General features: G+C 55.9%; 3 protein-coding genes across 3 annotated transcripts; 1 reads left to right on the top strand and 2 right to left on the bottom strand.

Moving 5' to 3' along the window:
- Positions 1 to 642: 642 nt before the first annotated feature.
- On the bottom strand, positions 643 to 9,252 carry TRMT2B (tRNA methyltransferase 2 homolog B). Its single transcript, XM_035541505.2, is given in 14 exon segments — positions 643 to 1,159; positions 1,161 to 1,170; positions 2,004 to 2,103; positions 2,781 to 2,900; positions 3,074 to 3,175; positions 3,305 to 3,519; positions 4,040 to 4,134; positions 4,581 to 4,727; positions 5,189 to 5,259; positions 6,293 to 6,392; positions 6,808 to 6,927; positions 7,454 to 7,508; positions 8,318 to 8,735; positions 9,157 to 9,252. Coding segments are annotated over 13 exon segments (1,440 nt in total). The 5' UTR covers positions 8,506 to 8,735; positions 9,157 to 9,252; the 3' UTR covers positions 643 to 1,042.
- A 2,386-nt stretch (positions 9,253 to 11,638) lies between these two features.
- LOC118245429 (probable G-protein coupled receptor 34) lies at positions 11,639 to 12,677 on the bottom strand. Its single transcript, XM_035541621.2, has one exon. The coding sequence runs from the start codon at positions 12,675 to 12,677 to the stop codon at positions 11,664 to 11,666; it is 1,014 nt and encodes a 337-aa protein (XP_035397514.2). The 3' UTR covers positions 11,639 to 11,663.
- Positions 12,678 to 16,690: 4,013 nt separating this feature from the next.
- Positions 16,691 to 17,857, top strand: LOC118245426 (40-kDa huntingtin-associated protein-like). The gene has a single exon (XM_035541619.2). It carries the CDS (start codon positions 16,703 to 16,705, stop codon positions 17,759 to 17,761), a length of 1,059 nt encoding a protein of 352 aa, XP_035397512.1. The 5' UTR covers positions 16,691 to 16,702; the 3' UTR covers positions 17,762 to 17,857.
- The last annotated feature ends 166 nt before the right edge of the window (positions 17,858 to 18,023 follow it).

Consider the following 18,023-nt stretch of genomic DNA (forward strand, 5'->3'; position numbering starts at 1 on the left):
GTAGTAGTAGAAGGGTGACGCTTCCTGTGCCCCTCAGGAATCTCCCCCTCGCCTCCCTCCCTGGTGCAGCACCCATCTGCTGCCATGAGCCCCCCACGTCCCAGCCCCACGTACTTTAAGCCCCCAGGCCCTGAGAACCGACTGGCGGTGGCTGGCGTTGTTCCAAGCTCAGGGCTTCTCAGCACCCGAGTTAAGCGTCTGTGAAAAATGCATGAGGCTAGAGTACTTAAGGACAGGCAGCTCTCCCTGCTTCCTCAGGAGTTTGGCCCTTTTATTCACCTTTATTCAGTGGAGCTTCAACAGAACATAAAGGTTAAAAAAAAAAAAAAAAGCCCCTAAAGCAACGTGGAGTTCCGGAGTTCACAAAATAAGGAACTCTGCTGACCAAGACCTACCTCCAGTTTGCAGCAGCTTCATCTTTTGCAGACCTGGAGAGAATTTCATGCAGCATTGAGGTTTACAGCTTGCCAGCCAATGAGAATAGCATGACATAAAAAATATACCTTATTTATTTATTTAGCTATTGCAGAGCAACCTGATGAGAAAACTTCTTGTTACTGAATTTTTGGCTATTCACATTTAGGTATCAGCAAGCGTTAGCAGGGACGGGGAAGGTGGCTATGGAAGAAGAGACACTGAATTCTCTGTTCTTTTTTTGCCATTTTATAGAAATATCTCCAACTCATCCACGTGACTGACAGCGATTCAGTATTACTACTGGAAGTTCACACAGGAAATATCCCTCCATCCCCAACACAGTCAACATTCTCCCACCAAAGCATGAAGATTTAATCAGCATCCCAGAAAGGTTTGAAGGGGAGGGAAGGCTGATGAAATGCTACAGACAACCTTTTCACCCCAGAAATCTGAGTGCTTCCATACAAAACAGCATAGTTAGGCAACTCAAGAGCAAAAAGAAAAAAAATTTATTTCTTGAAAGTTGTATAAAAATAAATTAAAATCATAACTACATCCACTCCAGCCTTAAAGACATTAGGAGGTTGCTTCCCAAGCTCTCAGAGCTTGCATACCTGCCTCCTTGTCAGCGGGAGAACAGCAGCACCAGCTCACAATGAACAGTATGAGGAAACAGGTCAAAAGGTATGGCCAACACAGGGGCAAACGGCTCTCCTACCAGCTTCTTCCCTGGGTCAGGGGGGACAGCACAGCCTGTAGAAAGCAAAGTGTTTGAAGGGCATCCTTTAGACCAGTAACAGAAGCCTTCCCACTGTCATCATCAGCACAATAGCGCAGAGAATGCATTAAGGAGGTATCTTTTGTTTGGCTAACATCCATCTGCAGATGACACTGACTGAGATCTAGAACCATCTATACGGAATCACAAACCAGCCCTGGAAACACTGTGGGCAAGCTGAAGGGTTGGTGGGCAGGCTTAAGGCTTTGATTCGCACAAGCCAACCAGGCTAAAAAGACACTTAATACCATTAGGAAACAATCCTCAATTTTGCACCTGCCTTCATCAGTTACCTGTTATCATCTCCAAGTGGGCCTGCCCAGATAAGCTCTTAACTAGGTGGTTAACACCTAGTTAAGCAGGTGACTACTAATCCCAATACCAGACTTTGCTCCCTGGCTAGGGGCCCACCTTCCAGCAGTGAACCCAGGGGACTCGGTGTCCCACACCCTGACACACTGTTTTGTCGGGGAGGGGTTGTGCACAATGCAGATGTGTTGTAACAGCATTATTTTCTACCCCTTAACGAAGCACAAAAGCATCCTGCTGGCTCATAAAGCCCAAGGAATATCCGCTGTCTCAAACCAGTGAGTGCAGCTTGCAGGTATACCCAAGGTAGAACAGAAGCATGAACCACCTCTGATCATGCACTGACTAGACCTGGATCCCTCCTGCAGAAGTAACCCAGTGAAATTCAGTCACAACAAAAACTTTCTTGAGCTAAGGTCAGTTATTTGTCCTTGTCCTCAGGGAACACAATAGTATCTGCCACCAATGCCAGCGGAAAGGAAGAGAGAAGGGTGCTCACTCAAGAAAGTTCCTCGTGGCTTCGCCCTCTGGCTTGCAGGAGATGTAGAGCAGCCTTTGGATGGCCTTGCAGTTTCGGATGGCTCGCACAACCCTGTAATCTGCAACAAGAGACATCATGTTTTCCCAACAATCTACACCTCAGCGAATCCTCTTGTCGAGCAAGCATCACAGAATTGCACTGAGCTGCAGGGAAAAAGAGAATCTATGCATTTTGCCATGTCCTGTCTCAGACACAAAGTCTTAGTAGGCTGAGGATGCGATCCACACTGCTAATGCCTCAGCTGATTCTGGCAGGGTAGAGCAGTGGCAGAAGTTCTCTCTCATCCTTAATTCTGCCAGGAAGCAGAGGAACAATTGTCACTCAGTCAGGCAGAGGCACGAAAAACCCTCCACACGCACTTGTGAGACAGCATCTGGTCACTAGGTCGAGACTGGGACTTCCCAGTACACACTGGTGCAAGCCCTGCCAAGGCCACTAATGTGGGTAGAGGGCTGGAGCACAGCACATACAAGGAGCAGGCCAGCTGGCCTTTCTGCCTTATGCAAGGCCAGACTCTCCCCAAGTGCACAGGGAGCCTGGTGCGGTGCAGCACTGTGGCCAAGTTTGCTGACTGCAGGATTTCTTACCCCTTCTGAGACTGCTGGTTCTGCCTGCTGTCAGCAACAACGTGAGCGACTAGAGACAAACTAAGCAGAAGGCTTGGAGCCAGCATAACAGTTCCCACACAACTTGTTCAAAACTCTCTCAAGATTAAAATAAATGGCATATTCTTACGGATCCCAGCTCGGGATGGGTTCACCACAGCAACAAGGGGTCGGGTATCTTCCCATGAGCACAGCAGTTGTGGTAACGCAGCCTCTGCCTTTCCACTGTGAAACTCACAGTTGGAAATTCCTGTGAAGTAAAAAGCAAACATGTGAACTAAGAACAGCCTCAGATGTTAGTTCTAACAAGATGTACCACTCTTTGCTGAGTGGACGGAGTTGTTAGTAACCCTTCCCTCACTTTTGCTTCAGGTTTTTCAGCAGTTAGTTTAAAACTTTCCGCAACAGTGAGTTTGAACTCACCATTAAATGCTGCATTCCACCTAGCATCCTCTATTGCCTTCTCCACTATCTCGATACCAATAACCTTGGACACACGGCGAGCCAGAGAGAGACCAATTGTGCCTGGAAATCAGAGATACAAAAACAATCTGTATTTCCATGCATAAAAACAAGCATTTATATAGTAGGGATAGTTTTCAGCATGCAAAATGCCAGCCCTGTCAGAGCCTGGCTTGCACGGCCGCTGCTCACCGGTCCCACAGCAGACATCAAGGAGGACGGTGTCTCTGTCAGCCTGACTCAGCTCCCCGACCGCCTGGTACAGAGTTTCTGCTCCACTCGTGTTCACTTGGAAAAAGGCATCCGGAGAGATGCGAAATTTCAGGCCGAGCAAATCTTCAAAGATGTGTGGTTCTCCATAAAGGAGCTGGAAGGGTGACTGCTCGTGGGAACAGCGCGTCATGGTGCTGGAAGAACATATGAAAACAAAGACCTTGTTAGGAGGCAGTGTTTGCGAAGAGGTAGCTGACTGCCATTGACATCCCTGGTGTGCTTGTTTGCTTTTATTTCAAATGAGCATTTTAACCTGATGGAAAGAATATTGATTCTTTGTAAGGAATCTGTAACTTGCACAACCTAGAATAGGATTAAAATGACTTAGTATAAGGCAGTAGCCCTAGAATATATTCCCACTTTTGCTACTAACATGACTTACTGTCTTGGGAAAGTCACTTTAGTTTTTTCCTGTAGTTTCCCAGGTTCTAAATTCCAATTAGGTAGAACCATAGCGTATTAAAATATTTCAGATGCTTCACAATAAACACAAGGTGTGACTATCTTAAAATCATGTCTGCAAGAGACATCCAAACATCTGTCATTCTCTTGAAGCAGAGAGGGTTAGAAAAAGGAAAAAGCTTTGTTTTCAGTCTTCCCCATGGCCTTTCCTCCACACCACAGTGCAATTTTTACGAGTGTCAGGACATATACCTCTCTTGGAAGTAAAGTGAAGTCAAGCCACACCCTGCTCCAGGTCCAGAAGTGAAGAACTCCTTAAGCAATGCCTTCTGAGTAGCCAGAGCCTCCTGTCAAGAGAAAGAAAGGAAACGCTGAGTGTTTGGGTAATCTGATCAGGCACTTTTCCCTAGCAATACACCCAGTAAGCTCCCATGAAAAGTGTACCAACAGCCTGGCACCATCATAACCCCGTGCAAGGCTGAACTGGGGTTTTAGGGATCTTAGACAGGTACTACAATCATTTCTTTTGTGCCATATGTCCTGTCAGCTGGAGGACCCTGACACTGACTTCTCTCACTCAGTATCAGATTTGTCCAGGGGTCTGTGAATACAAAACTGCCTTGCATTAGCTTTTTATGCACGTGAAGTGAGCCAGCGTTAGCTGGCTTCAAAGCCACAGGGCTTTGAAGTCTTCTGTGTGAAAGGCTGCGCTTCACTGACATCTCTGGTCAGGCAGTAGCAGGACCAGACACCCAACGAGCTTGTTCTAGGGGCCTGTCCTCCGCACACTCACCTGGCCCAGCTTCTGGGGGTGGAAGGTGACAATAGCCATGGTGTGGCCATGGCTGGTGGTGCGTACCACGAGCTCTCGCCAGTGTCCACCTTCGTGGAAGAGAATGCAGGAGTCCAGGGGGGAGCGACGGATGAACTCCTCATAGCACTGAGAGGAGGGGAGAAGGAGCCCATAGTACAATAAGGAATACTGCCCTCATCTTGGCATGATGCTGTGCACCCCAAACAGACAACTGTTCCCCCAGTATCATCTGTTTTTTCCTATTTCATTTAAATATCAAGTAAAAGCTCTTTCCAAGTTCTGGAAAAATAAGATATTTTGATCATTTAACGTTGTGATTTTTGTGTGTTTTAATAGATTTGCAGGAATTAGTTAGCACTTAACTATTAACTTCAACCTTGGGGACAGTTTTGAGGTTCCAACATTAAATTTTAAAAAATATCAGTCCACCAGCCAGAGTCAGGCCTGAAAACTTTCAGAACATCAAAACGGGCTTGAAAACCCAGCATAACTACGAATACGATGTTCTCCCAAATACGAGTTATGGCACTCTTTCTATTCCCCAGTCAAGAGACAGACAGGACTTTTTTTTTTTTTTTTTTTTATACCTGGGCTACCTGCTTGTGTTTTGGGGGTACATTCTTCACATGGTCAGCTCTCACGCAGACAATATTTCTTGCTGGAAAGAGAGACAGGTATTTGTTTTGTTTCAGGGTACAGTAAACCAGTGTAGCATCTGACATGATAAGCTGTAGAAAAGTCATTCCTCTGACTTGTCCCATTGTGCAAAAAAAATGAAAAGAAAAAAGAAAAAAGGTATTTAAGTGCCCCACTGGCCCCTGTTATATTTCACGTAACTGCATTCTGTGGGACCTGTCAGAATTCCCTTGCCAATGATTACTGTCACTAACTTTAACAAAGAGGTAGGAGCTCAGCCAGTTGGTTTTTTTGTTTGTTTTTTTTTAAAATGTCCTCTAGCAACTCTCAAAGAGAGCCACTGCACTGCTCTTAAACTAAGGGAGCAGGAACAGAGCAAGCTGGGTTTCTAACTGGAGAATTACGGTTTGAGCTTAAAGCAATGAAGCAATTGCTGGTTGCCAGAAGACTGTATTTGCCCCTTCAGTTTAAATCTTGAACTTCTGCTTGCAGAGGTAAAATGCATCCTTGGAATTATTTTTTCTATGAGGAAAGCACACTGAGCACCCCGGTACCTCTTGCTATGGATGCCGAGCAGAAAAACCTACTCTCAACGAGAACCAGCTCAGCACTGAACAGCTTGCAAGGAGCACACAGCTAACGCATGCACTGCACAAACCCAAACTGCCTCATGCGTTCCCAAGTGCTCGTGCATTGCTCTGCTGCCGATAGAAGTGCACGCACACCCACTCTCTCCCTGGTCAGCACAGGCTTCTGGAGCATACTGAAAATGCAGGAACGGCATAATTAAAAAGAAGATAAATCTCCAAGGGGCTGCTACCACAGCTGTTTTGTTTACTGCTGTATTTAGTAAATTACAAACTGGCATTTATTAAAAAGCTAACGAACTGAGGCTTTAAAATTGTTGGTCCAGACTTAATGGTGTTTCTGCTGGCATCCCACAGGATTCAGGCACTTTGCTGCACAGCTCAGGTGGGAGCTGTTCCAGCAGAGCACTGCCCACAGACCCAGCACGCTGCAATGGTTCTCCAGCCAGTTCCTTGTCCTGCACTGACCTCTGCCAGTTCCCACGTACAATCCCACAGTTTTGGGGTTTCCATCTGGTCCTTGGTTCACAGAGAAAGTAGATTTGTTTCGGTAGCCATTAGTGATGGGCTAAGGGAGAAAAGAAAAAATAAAGCCTAGTATTACAGGAAAAAAAGTAATGGAGGAAAGCCAAAACCCAGTCTGGATGCTCTGTTGGTAACACAGGAAGATAAACACAAATGAGGAAGGCGCATTAACCCAGTATATGCATGAGACCCCAAAACTTTACCTTGGGGAAGAAGAAAATCTTCTCTAACAATGAAAGGTTTATCAGGGAGGGCTAGGACATGAAAAAGGGTTCCTAACCACTGGGTTTGTTTCACTCTTTGGCAGTCACAGACTGCAAAGCAGAAGCTAGCAAGGGCCACAGAGCCTGCCCTAGGGACATTCTCTAGAACCAACTAATCCCCATCAAGAGCCTTTGGGAGCCAAATGAGGGACTGCTGGGGGTTCACAGCTGATGGGATTCCCACAAGATACTCACTGAGGGGACTACAGGACGGAGAGGACAGCAGAGTTCACCAGGCTTCTGCACATCTACACCCAGCTCCTGCAGACGCGAAGTCAGTGTCTGTAAAACCTTCCTCTGGTTTTCGTACTTGACCTGCAGAGGAGTCCTAAGCCAGAAACACTCTCACAGGACCACACAGCAGTGGGCAGCTGTTCATCACCCAGCCAACGCGAGGCAGGAATGAATACTGTAACTGAGACACAGCCCTAGAGGAACTCTGCCTTTCTCTTCATGCTTTCTTTTCACGCTGTACACTGCAGTTGCTCGGAGCAATGAAGAAAAAGAGGAAGAGCCGTGTCTGTGGTCACCAAGCACAGGTCTCAAGTTCTTGGTCCAAAGGAACCATCAGAGGCCCTGAAGCCCCAGTTACCCCACTGTCCTACACTGGACAGCATCACTGTGTGAGCACGCATCCCCTGTGCTGCTTGTTATCACATACACCACCCACGGAGAACCACGGAGTACCTTTTGTCCTTCAGAATAACTCAAGAAGGAAAGCAGCAGTAAGTAGGGTTGGAACAGGCTGTAGCACTATGGGATAGATCTTAGGCGCTCAAGGGGGATGGCAGGGACAGCTGGGGCAACACAACAGAGAAAAGTCCACGTGAGCACATCTTACCTGCAGCTGCTCCTGGTAGGGAAGTCTCCACAGTGGAGTTGCCGCGTCTGCTAACCTGGAAAGCACAACACAGCACTAGTGCCCAGAGCTGCTCACCTCCTGATACAACCAGGCTCATGTCTGTGTGCTACGAGACGTTCCTTATGGCATAGTGTGCCTGCTGGACATGGGCACAAGCGTTCTGGTACGGGCTCTGCACTAGAGCTGGCTGTGACCAACCAAACTCCCTGAGCAGAACGCTCATTGCTAGAAGGAACCAGGAACCACAACCATAGGACACGCTGAGCCTGGGGCAGAAGGCTGGCCAGCAATGCCTGCATGTCCTGAGTAACCCTGGTGTCTTCCTGAGTCCCCTTCAGAGGACGGGGCAAGGAACAGCTCTGTCTCCCTGGAGGTTTCCCCTAGAAGGGCAAGACACTTTTCTCATCATTTGATGCATCCATCCCGCATCATCTGCCTGCTCACGTTTCCAGCTACTGTTATATTTAGTGGTGTGCTAGATTAAATACACCATGGTGAAATGCAGTTTACACGCAGTACAAAGGGAATTACAGCCCCTCCAGTAGCAGTTCAGAGATAAGCCTTGGAACTCATCACTACTCGTATCTAAAGCAAGTCAAGCAATACCAAAACACATCAAAGCTGCCTTTTCAAGAAAATCAGAGAATATGGGGTGAAATAGATATAACCCAAACCATTGTAAGTATCCAACAACTTCTCGCTCACTGAGCTCATGAAAACTCACCCCACAGCTGGGTAAGCTGTTGTTATTCCTTACTGGGATTTTTTGGAGCTGCTTTTGGACCGTGATTTCCCCAGCACCAGCTACTTTTCAGAACTGTGCATCAAACGGACTACCCATACCTCTCTTCCCAGGAGGAGCCTGGCAGGCTGCAGCCCTCTCCAGCATTTCTCTTTTTCCACTTTTCTGCTCTCTTCTCCACCAGCAGGCTGCAGTCCCGCCCGGGCAGGCTGCTCAGGAGCGCGCACTGCGTGCTCAGCAGCTGGCGAAGGCGCCGACACATCAGGCTCAGCGTGCGGCACAGGGCCATGGTGGGAAGCAGGGGCGCTTCCCAGGCCCTGCAGCCACCACAGGACCGTTGGGGTGAAAAGCTCGGCGGGGCTGGGCGGCAGCGGAGGGGCTGCCCTTTGGGAAGAAGCCGGTGGCGGCACCGGGGGCTCAGCAGCTGGGCGAGGGCTCCCTGGGGAAGCAGAGCAGGGCTCCTGCTCGCACACCCTGCGGTGTCAGCAGCTGTCACGGCAGCTAACCCCAGCTGGGCACCTGAAACAGAGCAGCAATAGGTGAAATGAGGCTCCGGTCCTACCCAGCCTCACATATAAGCACCCAGCAGAATTCTGCCCTGCTGGCACCGAGGGCAGCGGCTTGGGCCAGAGCTGCTCGGCGGTGACCGGGAGCTCTCTGTGCTCAACGTTTAAGCATCCCCGTGCTGACTGTGGCCAACCCGAGCGCCTGTCAGGCTCCGGCCCCGGCGGGGAAGCCGCGCACAGCCCGCAGCGGGGTGCAGGCAGCCGCCGAGCACCACCGGCTGCCTTAACCCACCGCAACCCTTAGGACGGTGCCTGCAGGCGCACCGAAAGCGGTAACTATTCACTGCCTGCCTCTCTGTGCGACCTGCCCGCAGCTAATTAACCACAGCACAACGACGAGCTCCTCAGTAAGCGTTTATTCCCTAAACCCTTACCGAGGCTCCACCCCCCCCGGGGTCGGTCACCGCCGCCGCTCGCCCCCAGCGCGCACCCAACGCGACATGGCGGCCATCCCCCCCCCCAGCTCCCGGCCTGCCCCGCGGCAGCGCCCCCACCCTCTGGGGATCGGGCGGAGGGGGCGTGGCTAAGGTGGGTGTGGTCACCGCGTGGGCGTGGCCGGGCCCGGACGGCCGCGGGTTCAATCCCCGCTACCCGTGCCGTAGGGCCGCGGGTTCGATTCCCGCTCCCCTCTGTTCGTGCCGCAGGAGGGCCGCGCCTTGCCGCAGGCGCTGTGCACCCACATAACGGCCCCGAGCTCTGTTTCAGGCCCCATATTCAAAGAGCAGCCCCGTGAGGGCCGTGCACGCCGCGTCAGGGCCGCACTGGTGCCCTCCAGCCGCATCCCTGCGGCTGCCCATCCTTGTCCTGGGGGAGAGCACCAGGCCCGGCCTGCTGCCCCCCGAAAGGGCAGGGGGTGAGCAGCAGCCGCCCACCTCAGGCCCACCCGCCTGCCTCCAGCGAGGGGGGGACAGGATACGGCGGCAGGCCCCTGCTTCTCAGAAGTGAGCGCAGCCACCGCCAGCCCTGCGGCTTTCTCTAGTGCAGACCGGAGGCTTCCGCCTGCTCCGCTGTCAGCCCGCACGCTTCCTCCTGCCTCCTGGACCCCAGGGCCCCCATCTCCCTCCTGCACCCTCACCCGGCTCTTTCCTCCCCGAGGGAAACCTGTGCTGAGCCCGCCCAGCCCTCTGCCCCCAGCACGGGATGCGATGCTGGCGTTGAGCTCAGCGAGGGTTTCTGTTCTCTGTGCTGCTGCTCCTGAAGGGAGGCGTCGAGGGATGGGGCTTCATCGGGGGAAACTGCCTGCAGGAAACTGGGGGGGGCCTTCCTGCAGGCCGTGTGGCACACACATATGCTGGCGTTGCGATGCTGAGGCTTCCGAACCACGCAGCATTTCTGCTTTGACTCTTGTTAGCACTGATCGGAAAAGGAAAACAGTTTTGTGACATTTATGTGCAGCTTTCCACAGGAAGAGCTTGGCTTTCTGTATTTCCCCCCACCCCTGCTAAAGAAAAAAATATCCCTTCCTCCTGCTCGCACTGTGCTCAGTAGCAGAGACAAAAGAGGACAGCGAGTGTCGTCCTCTGGTTCTTAAGGTTCTCCTTCAACAAAGCAACAAAGCTAAAGTGAGGTTTGGGGTTGCTCACACCTTGACCAGAAAGACCAGAGTATTCAGTCTTTAAGAAAACATTTTATTCTCCCAAGTATTATTCAAGTATTTGAATTCCACAGTTACTAAAGCAGTTCACAGTCTGAATGAAAATCCTCCCGGTTCTTTATGGCCCAGGCTTTGCTACCTGGAGTGTGAGTGGAGCAGGCTGCTGCTCCAAGTCTGCAGTCTCCTAAGAATAAGTGAACAAATGAGGTGAGAGCACATAAAGGGGAAAAAATACAGAGAAGTATCTCTTCTACAGGAAGAGAACGGACGCTGAAGACTAATCAAAGCAGGAAACCTTGCGTATCCCTTGCAGGTTCCTTTTTCAGAGCCACTGCAAATTAGCAGTGCTGGAGCTGAGGACCTCAGAGCCAGCAGCTCACTTTTGGGGCTCACGGGTCTCAGACGAGCCGCAGGCACTTCTGTGCTGCATCCCCTTTGCCCGTTGGACCCTTTCCTATAGCGATGACCCTGGCATGGTCCAAGTGCCAAGCAAGTGCTGTGCAATGGCCAGGTGAGGCTGCCAGCCCTGTGTGAATGTGCTGGTGAAATGGGCAAAGGAACAGAGCTAGGGAAGCCTGGAGCTACCTGTCTGAATCTCCAGAGAGGTGAGGCAGAGCTGGAGTTTCAAAGACTGTGGTAACAGGAGAGTAACGGTTATCGTTGCCGTGGTTTGGGGTTACAGGGTCTGCACATTTCCTGGCATGCCTGTCATACAAGCCCAGCGCTGCATATCGCTGGGCTCCGTCGCAGAGCAAAACATTCACCCTCTGCACAAGTAATGCTCTGATGAGTGTCTCCCTCACCTTTTCCTAATGCTTTTGCACTGCATCATCTCCCCTCCCCTTCCCTTTTCTGCTTTCTCTGGTATGGAGATGATGTGTATTGATAGAGACTCACAGCAGGTTCCTATTCCCCTCCTTCCTCTCCCTCCCACTGAAGGAGCCTGTCTCTGCCCAGGGCTCTGCCCCTGCCCTTCCCTGGGCTGGCTGGAGATCCTAGGCCAACGCTGCTTCTCCTTTGGCATCTCCAGCTTTGTTCTTCCTAGGAAACGTCCTTCAGCTATGCCAGCAGAGCTGGGGTAGGAAAAAGTAAGGTCCCAGTTATCCTTTCCTCTTTGCTTCCCCCCCATGGAAGCTCTAACCCTGCTGGCGTGAGGGGAAGAAACATGAGGCGGTTCCAGTTTCTTTCTCCATCTTCCCAGCAAAACTTGTCCCATAAACACCAGCAGCCAGAGCAAATCCGTGATGAGAAAATCCCATGCCCAGGACCTCGGCCCTGCTGTAAAGCCTATATTTCTGTCACGGACCTGCTGTGGTTCAGCCTGCCCTGGTTCCTCATGAGAGCTCTCTTCAGCCTGCCCTGGAAGGTGCAGAGCACAGCCCTCCGGAAACTGCTGGACAAGAAGAAGAAGACGACTGGGTCAAGGCAGCTGTTGAGGGCTGAGATGCAGAGCACAAGCTCGTTAGCGAGGTGGAGGGTCTGCTTCCAGGGCAGGCTAGAAATGGCCTCGACTTGCGCGAGGATGTAAGGGACGCGGACGATGTGGTAGGGGGTGAAGCATACAATGAAGATGATCAGGACTACAAAGGTCTTGGTGATGGCTCTCATGCTGGTCTTCTTGTTCAGCTGCTGAGCCTTCACCGAGGAGACTCTGTGGAGCTTGGCAAATATCTTGCCATAAAAGTAGAGGAAGAGCAGCAGCAGGATAAAGAAAATCACTACTGCGGTCATGTTAAAGGCTGCTGCCGTGGTGCTTTTGTTCCTGAAGTGGAAGCATTTATAGTCACAGGGCCCTTCTTCTCTTGTCTCAAAAAAGAAAGGCATCATGAAGGCTAAGTGCACCAACCAAACCAACCCAGAGGCCACGGTGCTACAGGACACGGTGTGGATCTTGAATTTCTGGAGGGGCCGGATGATCTTCAGGTAGCGGTCCAGGCTGATCAGGCTGAGGAATGTGATGCTGACGTACATGTTGAGGTAGAAGAAGGCCCCGACCACATTGCAGAAGATCCGGGGCTCGCTCTTGTTCTGAAAGGCGATGCGGAAGGGCAGGCAGAGGGAGAGCAAGAGGTCGGAGAGCGCCAGGTTCCTCATGTACACGGTGATGGAGGTCCTGCGCTGCGCGCTGCACGAGAACACCCAGAGCGCGAGGGTGTTGCTGAGCAGCCCGACGATGAAGATCAGCGAGTACATCACGGGGAGCGTCACGGAGAGGAACTCATCTCGGATCTGGGAGCAGGAGTTGCCCAGCCTGTGCTCGGTGACCTCGCTGGTGGGCAGGACAGTGCTCAGAGAGTCCATCACGAGCGCACGGGCCTGGAATGAAACACGCATGGGAGTGGGAACGGGCGTTGACATGAGCTGGAAGCCTGCAGGCATCGGGACGTATGGGTATTACAGCCCCCTGCGGTACCTGGGTGCCCCAGGTCACTGCAAACACAACCTCATGGTCTCCCAGGCTGTTATGCAAAGGAAAATGGGCTGGGGAGCTAGAAGCAGGCTCCTGCACAGGTCCATCACTGGCTCTGGGCCAGGAACGGGCACTGCTTTCTCCCCAGCCTGTAGGGAAACATCCACAGGGGATCTTAAACCCTGGTGGAAAAGCAGAGCCAGCTCCTGCCCCAGCTGCAGTAAGTGGCTCCCGTCCCAGCTTCTCCCAGGCTGCTGGCCAAGCCCGGCCACCATTGTATGCTTGCCTGCGGCGTGCTGGGCCCAACAGCAATGCCCAGCAGTCCTCTGTGGTGTAAAGCACTCTCTGATTGCCCACGAGCAACAAAATGGATACAGCAAACATGAATTCAGGCCACATGCCAGCAAGATGCTTACAGGTATCTTGGCATTGTTAAGGGGGTCGATCAGAGTTCCCTACCACCCCTCCTAGGCTGGGAAATCAGCCCCAAACTGCTGCTCTCACGCCAGCCACAGGACAGCAGAGCTGTGCTGAGCTTGTGCTGCCCAGGGACCCAGTGCCGGGTGCTTGGACATCCTTTGCCAGCACCTGCCTTGCTGGGACTGACCGCAGAAGCACCTCACGTGCCTGCGAGCTCGTGCATGTCCCGGTGTCATCCTCGCCTTCCCACTTGCCGTGATGCTGAGTGACAGACACTACTTTTCTAACGCACTTCTCTGCTCCCTCCACACAACCCCAGCAAGCAGGGGCAGCAGCTGACAGGTTTGGATGGAGGCAGCAGAGCTCACTGGGTTTGCTGCCTGCGACTCGCAGCGCTTTAAAACCACCTCGGCTCGAGCGTCTCGCGTTTGTCGTTCCTGGCTCGCCGCACGGCAGCCGCCCCGCTCAGCCCCAGCTCTCCCACCCCGACGGCTGGCTGCCTCAGTGCCCCGCTGCCCCCTGTGCTCGCAGGTGCAGCAAAGCTTCCCCGTGCCTCACGGAGAGAAGAGAAGCCACACGGAGCCACTCACCTCGCCTGGCGCTCCTCTGCTCCTATGGCTGCTGTGACGGAGGTTCCTGCTCTCGCCGGGGCTCCTATAAGCCCTTGGCTGGTGACACACCTCCCACCCGTGACAAGCGTCACCCCGCTCTCCCTGCCCCTCCCACGCGGGGTTTTCCCCCCCTGGACGAGGTGAGGGGAGTGTTTTGGGGGGCTCCTGCTGGTGCGGGCTCTGCAACACGCCCAGGTGCACCGGAGACAGACAGAAATGGGCTTCTGGTGCAGGAGGGGTGAAAACATCCCGCAAAAGGGCCCCACGCACCTGCACCCACTGCCCTCGGGACCAGTGGGGACGCCGGGTGCCAGGGGAGGTGGGCACAGCGCCGCACCACCACCCACACAGGCAGGAGCAGGGGAGACGCCCCAAGCTCCTCTCCTGCCCCTGCGGGGTGGGGAGCTGGGGGCAGATGCTGAAATAAATGCCTCCAGATGCCGGCTTTCAGCCCCGGCACTGTCTGCACGAAGTCTCCCAGCTGGGGTGCTGGGGAGAGCCCATGGGGGCTGAGAGGCGAGGGTCCGGGCGGCTCGTCCCCCAGCCCTCATCCTGACACCTCTACAACACCAGCCACGTGCCCGGGGCAGGTCGTTCCACAAAAGTTTCCACCTCACTGGATTTAGCTCAGCGAGCAGCGCGAGATTCGCCCACGCAGATGCAAATAGCCATGGTGGGCAGGGGAGGAGGGGGCCGGGGATGGCAGTGGAAAGGAGAAATCCTCCCGTGAGCTTTCAGCAGCTGCTGCAGCAGGGTCTGGCCGGGGCCGAGAGAGCAAACGCGGCGGTGCAGAGCTCCCAGCCCCACGGCAGGCCCCAGCAGCACGTCTTCCTGCAAATACTTCTGTCCCCCGCCGCCCCACCGCTCCATGTGCCCCCTCAGCCCTGTGCCTGCCCGGCGGGACCTGCTCTCGAGATCTCTTCGTCTACAACTCGTGTTTTGGTGCGAGCCTCAAAGGGCAATGCACGTAGCGGGTCCCGAGGGATGACTCAGTCCTGAGGCTGCAGGCAGCCAAATGTCAGCCGTGAGGGGCTCCCACAGACCCACCATGAGGGAACCTCTGACATTCAGACCCCTCAGCAGCAGCCGAAGCCACCATACAGGAGACACCCATGAACGTCTTGGGAAGGGACGCGTGCGGGAAGCTTGTGTGCAGTCGCTGCCAGGCCGACACCAGGGCGAGCCACCCTCCTGCAGCGATGCCATTTCCCAGCCCAGCATCAATTTGCTTCTCGGCACCCCAAGTTGGTAGCTCTGGGAAACAGGATTAAATCCAGAGCAGCAGTGTGATTTACCAGCATGTGCATGGGGCTTGGCTCCAAACCCCGCGGCCGTGCTCCTCGGACACCTGGCTGCAACATCATCCCTTCCCGATGGGGTGAAACAAATGTGGTTACCCCGGGCAGGAGTAGGAAATGTGTCAGGAGGGCAGCTCGTTCCAGCCGTGGGAATCTCAGAGCCCAAAGAGTGGAAATCAGAGGCTGTTGAACCCCAGGTTTCTCCACCTTGGTGCCTTGTGCTGCATCAGCCTCACCTCCAGCCCTTGCTGAGTAATTACAGAAGACAAAGCCAACCCAACCTGCCAGCCAGCGAGTGGAGAAATGACTGTAAACTGAGAGGGCCCGGGGATTTGAAAGGGCATTTCTACAATATCAGCTCGCTGGTGTCAGTCACTCTGCAACGTGTACCTGCAGGTCACAGCGCTCATGTAGGCACGAAACACATCCTCCATTCCTGCCCAGCCCTTTGGAGTGACCGGGCATTTGGAACGACCCCGGTCGTCTCGTGGGGCTGGGAAAAGGAGTTCGAGCTGCAGCTAGAGAGGGAAAGGAGGCTGGCAGGGCGGAGGGGGCTGCCGGGAAGGGGAACAGAAATGGGGTCTGCAGTGCTGCGGGAGGGGTTGCGACGGCCCCTGCGTGGTTATGGGTGCAGGAAGCACAGAGTTCACCTTCAGAGCACAGCCTGGCCCCCAGCACAGCGAGGTGCTGACAGCGCTGTGGTTTGGTGGCTGCCAGGACCGGGTGCCTGCAGGGGAGGCTGATCATTGGTATGCCGCAGCATCATCACCTCGGGGAATTTATTACTCGTTCTGAAGTGTCGCAGAGGGATGAGTTACATTATCCATCGCATTTCGGTTTCACTTGCTAGCTTTGCGGTACGTTCGGTGACCTAAGAGAATAGGTCAGGGCGGGGTTTTCTTAGAATCCTGGGGGTGTTTATCACACACGCTGAACTCCGACCCTCGGTACGAAACGCCGAGCTCTAACTTCACTTTCAGGCAGTGACACCTGTGCTGCCCTCGGGACGGAACTGTTACCGGCGCGCCCACGGGACTCGTGCAAGGGAGCGCCCATGTCACGGCACCCGTGCCGCTGCTCCCAGCTTGTTCAGGACGAGCAGAAAGCCGAGTGCCTGCTGCCATCACGCCTCTGCAACGCCACGTCCAGGGGCAGGGAGGCAGCAGGAGGGTGCGGAGGGCCCCGCGGGGCTCTACCCCGAGGGCAGAAGGGGCGGCGGGGCTGCCCTGGGGGCCGGGGCTGCCTTGGGAGAGCCGCAGCGAGGCGCCCCCGGGTCCCCCTGCCCTCGGTCCCGCCGGGTGCCACCGGGCACCGGGACCGTGCTGCGCGCCCCGTCGGGGCTGGGCGCCGACAGGGGGCGGAGCCTCCCGAGGACACGCCCACATGGGGCGGGGACAACGCGGGGGTGTGAATGGCCACGCCTACCCCGCGCGGTATGCTACAGAGACCACGCCCCCTCCCGCGTGAGACCACGCCCCCTCCGGGCGAGACCACGCCCCCTGATCCCGAGGCGGGCGCCGATTGGCCGGCGGCGCGACGGCGGCGGGGGGGGCGCGGCGCGGGGGCGTCACTTCCGGGCGGCGCGCGATGCTGGCGGCAGCGGCGGGCGGCTCCGGGCCCGGCGGGGCGGGCGGCTCCGGGCCCGGGCCGGGCCCCGGCGGCGGCGGCAGCGGGGACGGGGACTTCCTGTCGCGGTACCGGCTGGTGTCGGCCAAGCTGCGGCGGCGGTTCTTGCGGAAGCCGAACGTGGCGGAGGCGGCGGAGCAGTTCGCGGCGCTGGCGCGGGAGCTGCGCGCCCAGGAGAGCCTGCCCTACGCGGCCTGGTGCCAGCTGGCGGTGGCGCGCTGCGCGCAGAGCCTCTTCCACGGCCCCGCCGAGGCGGCGGCGCTGGGCGAGGCGGCGCGGCTCTTCCTGCGCCAGGAACGGGACCTGCGGCAGCGCCTGGCGCTGCGCGGCGGCTTCGGCGAGCACCTGGCGGCGGCGCAGAGCTGCGGGGCCTTCGCCGCCCGCCTGCACCTGGAGCGCGGGCAGCCGGCGCTGGCGGCCGGGCCGTGCCTGGAGCTGGCGGCGGCGCTGCGCGACACCGGGCGGCCCGCCCGCGCCGCCGCGCACTTCCAGCGGGCGGCCGAGCTGCTGGCGGCGGCGCGGCTGCCGCTCGAGGCGCTGCGCTGCCTGGCCGAGCGCGCCTCCTGCCTGCTGCTGGGCCGCGACTACGCCGGGGCCCTGGCGGCGCTGACGCGGGCGCAGGCGCTGGCCGGGGCCGGGGTCGGGCCCGGGGGGACCGCGCCCGGCGGCGCCTTCCTGGACGCGCTGGTGCGCTGCGAGGTGTCGCGGGTGCTGCTGCTGCTGCTCCTGCAGCCGCCGCCCGGCAAGCTGCCGCCCGAGCACGCCCGCACGCTGGAGCAGTACTGCTGGGAGGCGCCGGAGGGCGGCGCGGCGGGCGGCGGGCCGCCGGCGGCGGCGAGCTACCTGCCGGCGGAGCTCTTCCTGCTGCTGCAGTCCGCCGTGCTGGCCTGCCAGGAGAAGGACGCGGCGGCGCTGCAGGCGCTGCAGGCCGAGCTGTGGCCGCTGCTGAGCGCCGAGCAGAACCACCTGCTGCACCTGGTGCTGCACGACATGCTCAGCCCCGCGGGGCAGGGGCTGTGAGCGCCGCCGGGACGCCGCATCCTGCTCCTGCTGCTGCTCTCCTCCTGCCTCGGGACGCGGCGCGGGGCTGCATTAAAGCTGGCGGTGGCTGCACCACCCGCGTGTGCGGTGCCCGCTTCTTGGGGCTGCGGGGGGGGGGGGTGGTTTTGTGGGAGGGGGCGTGGCTACGCGGGAGGGGGCGTGGTTGTGGAGGGGGCGGGGCTACGGGGGACGAGGGCGTGGTCATATGGGCGGGGCGTGGTCATGGGGGGCGGGGCTACGG

Source organism: Cygnus atratus, chromosome 13 (assembly GCF_013377495.2).
Source record: "Cygnus atratus isolate AKBS03 ecotype Queensland, Australia chromosome 13, CAtr_DNAZoo_HiC_assembly, whole genome shotgun sequence".
In the NCBI taxonomy this organism is placed as follows: domain Eukaryota; kingdom Metazoa; phylum Chordata; class Aves; order Anseriformes; family Anatidae; genus Cygnus; species Cygnus atratus.